Source organism: Salmo trutta, chromosome 24 (assembly GCF_901001165.1).
Source record: "Salmo trutta chromosome 24, fSalTru1.1, whole genome shotgun sequence".
Classification (NCBI taxonomy): Eukaryota; Metazoa; Chordata; class Actinopteri; order Salmoniformes; family Salmonidae; genus Salmo; species Salmo trutta.
The window spans coordinates 35,520,881-35,530,888 of record NC_042980.1 but is presented as its reverse complement, the minus strand read 5'-3'; the positions used below and the strand labels follow the sequence as shown (position 1 = coordinate 35,530,888).

The 10,008-nt window shown below is 44.2% G+C and overlaps 1 protein-coding gene across 1 annotated transcript; it reads left to right on the top strand.

Moving 5' to 3' along the window:
* Positions 1 to 210: 210 nt before the first annotated feature.
* LOC115161196 (ras-related protein Rab-20) lies at positions 211 to 10,003 on the top strand. Its single transcript, XM_029711976.1, has 2 exons — positions 211 to 676; positions 8,842 to 10,003. Exons 1-2 carry the CDS (start codon positions 409 to 411, stop codon positions 9,432 to 9,434), a joined length of 861 nt encoding a protein of 286 aa, XP_029567836.1. The 5' UTR covers positions 211 to 408; the 3' UTR covers positions 9,435 to 10,003.
* The last annotated feature ends 5 nt before the right edge of the window (positions 10,004 to 10,008 follow it).

Genomic DNA, 10,008 nt, shown 5'->3' with positions numbered 1-10,008 from the left:
TTAATTTGACTAAATCTGGATCCCTTCTATCCATGACCCTCCTAACCGTAACCTGATTCTCTTAACCTGGTACGTTAATTCTCATCACCTGCTGCGTAAATTCTCCAGATCTTCTAAGTAAAGTTAAATCTGACATCAAATTGACAAAAGCTGGATCCCTTCTAGCCATGACTCTTCAAGCTTTTAAATCAACGTCCGGTTTCATCACAATTTTTGAAGTTCACTTTCAACAAGTGGACGAGAGAGAGGGAAGAGCTGTGGTCGTCTAACGTGACGTGTTTCTTATATCGAGATGTTGATTGTATAATCGCTTGAATTCTATCGAACACCCAAGACGATTTCGGTGGGTTTTAATCGGTTGATGTCAAGATGACAACGTGCACTTTATCTGTAAACTAGTGCTTTTAAATGAAAGTGAAGTACAGCATCGAGTGTGTCTCTGCTAGACCGCTGAGGAGGGTTGCCAAGCGGCGCGGGTCAAGAACCATGCCCGAACTTTCCAAGATGAGGAAGCCCGACGTCAAAGTTGTCATTCTGGGCGACATGAACGTTGGGAAGACCTCGCTGCTTCACAGGTACACGGAGAAGAAATTTAAAGACACCATCAGCACCGTCGGAGGGGCGTTTTTCCTCAAGCAGTGGGGACCCTACAATATCTCCATTTGGGACACTGCTGGTAAGGTGTTCAGTATTGACTGTTATGAGTAAGGGCTCGTTTAGTAGGTCTTAGACTTTAGTTTCCTCAATGTTTGCTCTCCACCGCCTGTTTTAGAGAACCTCTACACATTTAAAAATCAGTGTAGCCTGAAATTATTTAATTTCAAGTCAGTTAAGAACAAATTCTTATTTACAATGACTGTTACTCCAGCCAAACAGGTACGACGCTGGGCCAATTGTGTGCCGCCCTATGGGACTCCAATCACGGCCGGTTGTGATACAGCCTGGAATCGAACCAGGGTCTGTAGTGACTCCTCTACCACTGAGATGCAGTGTCACTTGGGAGCCCCATAGGCTCTTTACAATGGTCAGCTCTGTTGTTGATTTCCTGTGTTGACTTGTGGAGAGCATGTGACTACACCACCTAAGGGTTGCTTGGCCTGTACAGCCCCTTTCATGACTGAGTGTTAGATTAGTGATCTGGTTTACCAGTTTAAATATTCTACTGAACAAGAATCACAATGTCACACAAGTCAATGCCTGTTACCTTTTTGACTAGATCATAATGTGCAGAGTCAATACAATTGCCTTGAAATCATGGCTAATTCATTCATTCCCCAAAACCCATATCATGTTGTAGTTGACAATGTGGATGAGGTTATAGCACATGATTTTATATAGTACTAAAACGTTATCTGATGCTCAGGGACAGTAACATTACATTTTATATTGCTACATTCATGAAAGGTTAGGCTATATCATTCCAGATCTGGTGTTAGGCATTGGGCTGGGGGTTGCCAGAAGATGCTGACCCTACCATTACGCTTGTTTACACTGAGCTACACTAGGGTCAGATGGCAGTCATGGTTACATTAAGACACTATGGTGCCGGAGCGAGATATGGGTTGGAAAACCTACCTCAATGCAGCGACGGGATATGCCACTGTACTCCAAATGTTAGTTATCGCCCTGATACATAGAGAAGATTTGAATTACTGCTGGTTTTAAAGGAGAACTGCCCTTTTCGTCGTCATGCTACAAGACATGACCAAAAGTATGTGGACACCTGCTCGTCAAACATCTCAATCCAAAATCATTGACATTTATATGGAGTTTGTCGTCCCCCCCCCTTTTGCTGCTATAACAGCCTCTACTCTTCTGGGAAGGCTTTCCACTAGATGTTGGAACATTTTTATGGGTACTTGCTTCAGCCACAAGAACATTAGTGAGGTTGGGCACTGATGTTGGGCGATTAGACATGGCTTGCAGTCGGCGTTCCAATTCATCCCAATGGTGTTTGATGGGGTTGAGGTCAGGGCTCTGTGCAGGTCAGTCAAGTTCTTCCACACCGATCTCATCAAGCCATTTCTGTATGGGCCTCGCTTTGTGCACGGGGGATTGTCATGCTGAAACAGGAATGCGCTTTCCTCAAACTGTTGCCACAAAGTTGGAAGCACAGAATCGTCTAGAATGTCATTGTATGCTGTAGTGTCAAGATTTCCCTTCTGGAACTAAGGGGCCTAGCCTGAACCATGAAAAATAGCCCCAGACCATTATTCCTCCTCCACCAAACATTACAGTTGACACTGCATTCGGGCAGGTAGCATTCTCCTGGCATCTGCCAAAGCCAGATTTGTCTGTCGGACTGCCAGATGGTAAAGTGGGATTCATCACTCCAGAGAATGCGTTTCCACTGCGCCAGAGTCCAATGGCGGCGAGCTTTACACCACTCCAGCCAACTCTTGGCATTGCGCATGGTGATCTTAGGCTTGTGTGTGGCTGCTCGGCCATGGAAACCCATTTCATGAAGCTCCCGACAAACAGTTCTTGTGCTGACGTTGCATCCAGAGGCACTTTGGAACTCGGTAGTGAGTGTTGAAACCGAGGACAGATTTTTAGGCTCTACACGCATCAGCACTCTGTGGTTCCGTTCTGTGAGCTTGTGTGGCCTACCACTTCGCGGCTGAGCCGTTGTTGCTCCTGAATGTTTCCACTTCACAATAACAGCAATTAAAGTTGCCCGGGGAAGCTCTAGCAGGGCAACAATCTGACTTTTTGGAAAGGTGGCATCCTATGACTGTGGCACGTTGAAAGTCTGAGCTCTTCAGTAAGGCAATTCTACTGCCAATGTTTCCCTATGGAGATTGCATGGCTTTGTGCTCGATCTTAGACACCTGTCAGCAAAAGGTGTGGCTGAAATAGCCGAATCGACTAATTTGAAGGGGTGTCCACATACTTTTGTGTGTGTATACATAGAGTAGCCACCGCAGCCATTTTGGAATGGCAGTGTCAGCCAATCAGCTCCTTTTTGTTGTTCATTGTGATGTGTCATTTCCTAATGGCTGATATGCCAACTGCTGCCTCGCATGAGGACGAAAAGGGCAGTTTTCTTGGAAAACTGGAACTATTTTAATCTTCTCGATAGAGCAGTGTGGATAAAGGTCAAATTTGTAGAACAGTGGCATATCCCATCCCTGCATTGAGGTTTGTTTTCCAAGCCATATCACACGCTGGCTCCACGGTGTCTTAATGTAGGTTAACCAAGTTTACCTTCCGACCTCAGTGTAAACAAGCGTAATGGTAGGGTCGCTGTCTTCTGGAAAGGCCAAATGTACAAAATCAAGGACCAGTTGATATAAAGAGACAAAATGCAACAAATCAAGTCAACATTTTGTAATGATGACAATCGGTTTATTCCTGTGTTACCCAATCATAGACTGCCATCTCAGGGTTACCCAATCACATTTGCACAAGTCTAGAGGTGGTGCACGTAATGCATTATGCAATGGTGACTTAATTACGATATTGAATTCACCAGAGTTTCATTGAATGATGTTTTGGTTGTTTAGACCTGATATGTTTCAGAAAGACACACAGGCCTGAACTGTACATTCAGTGTTTTTGAAAGCCCCCAGGCTGTCATCATAGGTTGTAACCTGGAAATAATGACAGGGATTGGTTTGGTTATCTGTATCAAATTGGCATTTTCTAATATTCTATAATAACAGGGGAGATGTGACGTCCGGATATATGACCTACATTTTGACCATCCTGGGCCCATATTTACCAAGAGTCACTGTACTTTTATTTGGCCTATTTAGCGATTTCCTTACTAACCAAGACAAAAATAGACCATGCCTTGGGGGAATTTCTAGAAAAGTAATCCTTAGACTGGTCCTTTTTGTAGGAAGGATTCTTGACTTATATTTGACATTTCTATCAATCTATAATTGAGAAATTATTTATCAAATTTGGCAAATTTTATGACATTTTGGGCTTACCGAAACCTCCTTTAAGACTCCGTAATGTTTCATCTGTAAGTGCTACAAAGCCGAATTGGTGTCATATGACGCTTTACCGCTTGCGCTGTAATATGAGTAGTATTTTGATTGAAGTAATATTTGGTTTTGCATTCATTTATGAATATTGAGAACAACACTTTTGATTTGGCAAAAGTTTCATGCTACTTTTTTATGGCCCATTTTTTTTATACAGAGAAACCAATCACAGGCCTCTTTTTTTTACTTGTATCAATGCACATTCAGCAAATCACCAACAGAGGGTGACCATTATGAATCCATTTTCACTTTAATTCTTACAAATTTTGATCATAAGTGCATAAGTCTACTTTTAGAGTTATCATTCACGGCAGCTAAAAGAAACTGGTGACAAAATGCTCAAATGAGTGTGTTTAATTTACTTTCACAGCATTGTCAGAAGTTGTATGGGGCTTAGGCCTAACTCCAGTCAAGTGACTGTCTGTGATGTTGGTTTAGAAAGATCGAAAAACCACTGAGGCACATAAACACTATTTCCCGTCCCTGCTCCATATCCCCATGACCTCTATGCAGGATGCTGTTGTCTTTAGTCACTCGCTGGGTTAGGGTTACAGTAAAGGGCTTCGCTTTCTGATTCAGGCACAGTGCTATGTCCACATGAGGTTAAAATAGGAAGTTGATCTAGTTGTATGATTGTGCAATTAAGGCATAAACTGTTTGGGAGTGGATGATCGACAGGAAATAGTAGGGCTCAGATGTAACTTCCCCCAAATCCTCAAATCTCTTGCCACGTAGGGTGTTCAACCATAAAATGCTTTTCATTCAATGTTTATGGAGGTATGTTCATTCAATAGAGAATTGCATCTGAAATACAATAGGGTTTGGACTATCATCTATCTCGCAAACAATTTCAAAGATTTTGCTGAGTTAATTCATATAAGGAAATTGGTCAATTGAAATAAAGTCATTAGGCCCTAATCTATGGGTTTCAAATGACTGGGGAGCCAGGCCCACCCACTGGGCAGCCAGGTCCAGTTTCCCCACAAAAAGGGCTTTATTACAGACAGAAATACTCCTCCCAAATTCTCTAAAACAACAGGTGGATGGATTATCTTGACAAAGGAGAAATGCTCACTAACAGGAATGTAAACAAATTTGGACGTAACATTTTTTAGCTTTTTTTGCTAATTGGACTTTTGATCTTTTTTATTTCAGCTCATGAAACATGCGACCAACACCACATGTTGCATTTATTTTTGTTCAGTATTGTTCAAACGATACAGAAGTTTTACTCAAAATTTAGCATTATTAAATAGAATGTCATTATGGTCACAAAGTGGTCGCTGTTTAATCGAACAGTCACTGCTCCATGGTCAGAACGGCGCTTACTTCCAACCTCAACTGGCGAGCTAGCTAATGGCTGCAGGTTTGTGTGTGATAATGTGCTAAATACAAAACAAAATAGAGTAAAACTGATAGTATGGCTGTGAAACGCTGCTAGAAAGCCAACTCGACTTTATCCGTTGTAGCCAAGCTAGCTGGCTTGACACTCAGTAACGTTAGTTTACCATGCTTTCCGGGCCAACTGGACATTCCTCTCGCCCATCCCGGCCGACTCCTAGCCTATTTTTCTTTTTTTTCTTTATTTAACTAGGCAAATCAGTTAAGAACAAATTCTTATTTTCAATGACGGCCTAGGAACAGTGGGTTAACTGCCTTGTTCAGGGGCAGAACGACAGATTTGTACCTTGTCAGCTCGGGGATTCGAACTAGCAACCTTTCGGTTACTAGTCCAACTCTCTAACCACTAGGCTACCTGCCTACTCCTTGGTCTTCTTCTAGGTTCAAAACTAGATGGGTGTAGTCAGATGACTTATTGTCAAAAGCAACCCAAGGCAGTCAAGGGCTTAGTGTTCCAACTGTTCACCTGTTTCTAAACTCAGCGGAAAAAAGAAACATCCCTTTTTCAGGACCCTGTCTTTCAAAGATAATTCATAAAAATCCAAATAACTTCACAGATCTTCATTGTAAAGGGTTTAAACACTGTTTTCCATGCTTGTTCAATGACCCATAAACAATTAATGAACATACACCTGTGGAACGGTCGTTAAGACACTAACAGCTTAGATGGTAGGCAATTAAGGTCACAGTTTATGAAAACTTAGGACACTAAAGAGGCCTTTCTACTGACTCTGAAAAACACCAAAACAAAGATGCCCAGGGTCCCTGCTCATCTGCGTGAACGTGCCTTAGGCATGCTGCAAGGAGGCATGAGGACTGCAGATGTGGCCAGGGCAATAAATTGCAATGTCCGTACTGTGAGATGCCTAAGACAGCGCTTACAGGGAGACGGGACAGACAGCTGATCGTCCTCGCAGAGGCAGACCACGTGTAACAACACCTGCACAGGATCGGTACATCCGAACATCACACCTGCGGGACAGGTACAGGATGGCAGCTGTCGCCAAAAAGATGTAGTAACGGGCTCCCGAGTGACGCGGTGCTAGAGGCATCACTACAGACCCTGGTTCGATCCCGGGCTGTATCACAACCAGTCGTGATCGGGAGTTCCATAGGGCGGCACACAATTGGCTCAGTGTCGTCCGAGTTAGGGGAGAGTTTGGCCATGGTGTAGGCAGTCATTGTAAATAAAAATGTGTTCTTAACTGACTTGCCTGATTTTAAATAAAAACATGACAAGGAATGCCCACACGCATTTCTATATTATTTTCAACCTAAGAAATATAGTGTCCACACTATAACAACACTTTACCTATACGTGCTGTTTGGCCTTTTGGCGGTAGGAGGTGGATCTGGCGTATCCACAGGAAAGGGTTTACCTAACTTTTTGCTGTGCCGGTAGGTTCTGTCGCTTGTATTTTCTACCTATTGACTCAGTGCATCACATGCAATATGTAAACAATAGCCGAATGTAACCGCATTCTGGCTAGTAGAGGTCGCGAGAGGAAACTTTCCTGACCCAAACACTCATTTCTGGCTGACGTAGAATTCTATGCCATTCAACATCACTTCTTCAGGTGGCAGTAGCCTCAGTGGCCTCGTCAACAACTGGACGTTATGGTTCAGGGGAAATGGAAGACCCAACCTGTGATATGACATTAACAAGGAGACACTCCATTTTAACTGGATTGGTTGAGCAGTGCTGAAGAGAATATCCTCCGCCTTCATTATTATTTTTTGTTCTCGTCAAGACCAGAATGTGGGTGGATCTAGTTTCAGGTGTTGCTTTCAAGCTACGTTAGGTTATTATAGTATTTATAATAAACCAACAATTACAATCCCGGAAATGTACCCCTTTTACATGGTTGAACTTCCTGTAGAAGTTACACAGCCAGTCGCTGGCTGCTGCTCAGTCACATGCCAGGGAGGTGACTGTGTAGCGGGTCAGGGTGACGGCATATGCTTCAACCTCCCACTCACCTATAACCCACTCACTGGACCTAATATAACCCTGCCGTGTTGAGTCATGCTGTACAGACACACCAAGGGGGGAGGGGTGTGGTTTAGTGTCTCCATGATCAGCACTTGTCATCCTGACTGGCCCTCCTCCCAGCAGATGTATTGTCTTCTGTTTATTACCCTGCTTCATACTGCCTGTTTCTGGGCAGAATAGGACCCTAGCCCCACTGCTCTGCACCGACTTTTTACCCTGGAGAAAGTTCTTTCAAACAATCTTCCCCTCCCCTAACTCTGTTGTTCCTAGGGATATGTCTCTGTCAGCATACTCTTTCAGCTCAGTTGGCTCTCCTTATTTGGTGGGTTTTTATGTCAGGCAGGCTACTCCTGGATACTCAGGCCTAAGGTTTAATTACTGTACATACTGTATCTTACAACCTGTGAAACATTTCATTTGGACCTTGTTCAAAGGTTCCCTGGATTTTTGCACATATTTTGGCTGTGTGACCGTGGAGTGTTCAGGACAAAGTCTCCAAGATAAAATCGATTTACTTAAACACAAACTGAAGAGCTCTTGCATATTTCTACAACAATGGTTGCTTTTGTTTTTCAGCTCTTCTCTTGCTCTTTCTCTCACTAGCTCTCTCACTAGCTCTCTCACTAGCTCTCTCACTAGCTCTCTCACTAGCTCTCTCACTAGCTCTCTCACTAGCTCTCTCACTAGCTCTCTCACTAGCTCTCTCACTAGCTCTCTCACTAGCTCTCTCACTAGCTCTCTCACTAGCTCTCTCACTAGCTCTCTCACTAGCTCTCTCACTAGCTCTCTCACTAGCTCTCTGTCTGTCTCTGTCTGTCTGTCTGTCTCTGTCTGTCTGTCTGTCTGTCTGTCTGTCTCTGTGTCTGTCTCTGTGTCTGTCTCTGTGTCTGTCTCTGTGTCTGTCTCTGTGTCTGTCTCTGTGTCTGTCTGTCTCTGTGTCTGTCTGTCTCTGTGTCTGTCTGTCTCTGTGTCTGTCTCTGTGTCTGTCTGTGTCTGTCTGTCTGTCTGTCTGTCTCTGTGTCTGTCTCTGTGTCTGTCTCTGTGTCTGTCTCTGTGTCTGTCTCTGTGTCTGTCTCTGTGTCTGTCTCTGTGTCTGTCTCTGTGTCTGTCTCTGTGTCTGTCTCTGTGTCTGTCTCTGTGTCTGTCTCTGTGTCTGTCTCTGTGTCTGTCTGTCTCTGTGTCTGTCTCTGTGTCTGTCTGTCTGTGTCTGTCTGTCTGTCTGTCTGTGTCTGTCTGTCTGTGTCTGTCTGTGTCTGTCTGTCTGTGTCTGTGCTACCTGTAGTTTGGAAGCCCATTATATTAAGCTTGTGAATTTGTCTGTGGTTTTTTTCCTTTACTTGACATTCATTGGTCTATATAAGAACACAATCATGAATATATTTTGACTCTTGTGTATGCAACTACTGTCCTATGTGCTGAACTTGTTCTGATCATTCTTTCCGTGTCCCCCAGGTCGGGAGCAGTTCCACGGGCTGGGCTCCATGTACTGCCGGGGCGCTGCGGCTGTCATCCTCACCTACGATGTAACCAACTGGCAGAGTCTGGCTGAGCTGGAGGAGCGCTTCCTGTCCTTGACCGACACTGCCAATCACGACTGCATCTACGCCATCGTGGGCAACAAGGCCGACCTCACAGACCTCCAGGCACAGCTGGGAGCCACCCAAGACGGCCTGACCGAGGACCAGGGAGAGGAGGACGGGGAGAGGCCCAGGGTGCCTTCTGCCTGCCCCACCCCTCCAGCCTCTCCCGTCTCCCTGTCGGGGGCGTCGGTCAACAAGCAGGTGAGCCGGGAGGATGCAGTGGCGTTGTATGGGAGGATCCTGAGATACAAGGGTATGGAGGAGACTAACAGCCTTCCTGCTGACAAGATGTGCTTTGAGACCAGTGCCAAGACGGGCTATAATGTGGACCCTCTGTTTGAGGCTCTGTTTGATATGGTGCTGCCCTCCATCATCAGGAAGAGGACTGAGAGAGAGGGATCACCCACCGTGGACCTGGAGGAGTGCAGCGGGGCAGGGAAACGGCCCAGGCCCGTCTGCTGCTAGGAACTACTGAGTTTTAGACTGATCGTAAAGAGGAGTTTTCATGCCACCTCCATGTTGCTCTCCTAAGATATTCTAAGATTTGTCAGCGTTGACCGATTTTGATACACATACTTTCAATCAAACATTATTCTTCTAATGAGATGCCGACGATTGTTATGGAGTAAGGCGTTGTTGGATATCTGAGGCTCTGATGTGCATGTCATTGAGTTCTGGCCAAAATGGTGTGTAGTTTGTAAATGGACTGTTTAGAAATCAATCACAGATTATTATTTTCTTGAATAAGAATGTCACATGCCTTTTTGTTCTACAGCACAAATTGTTTGACTACCAGGGTGGGCACACTGAATTGTGTAAAATGAATCTTATTGTAAGGATGTTTTTAAATGTTTAACAATCAGCTTTGTTTGCATTTGTACGTTCTGTTGCATGTTTTTTTTATTACATCCTTTTTTAAATTTCATTTGCACCTAATCTACACTGGACAATGTGCATTATATGTAAGACACATTTTAAACGTGCTTGATATTTTCAAAGATGATACGATAATAATAAAGATTCTCATTTTGAAAGCGTG

Coding starts and splice junctions, on each gene's coding strand:
- LOC115161196 (XM_029711976.1), top strand. CDS start 409: ATGAAAGTGAAGTACAGCATCGAGTGTGTCTCTGCTAGACCGCTGAGG. Junction 677..8,841: donor CTCCATTTGGGACACTGCTG/GTAAGGTGTTCA, acceptor CGTGTCCCCCAG/GTCGGGAGCAGTTCCACGGG.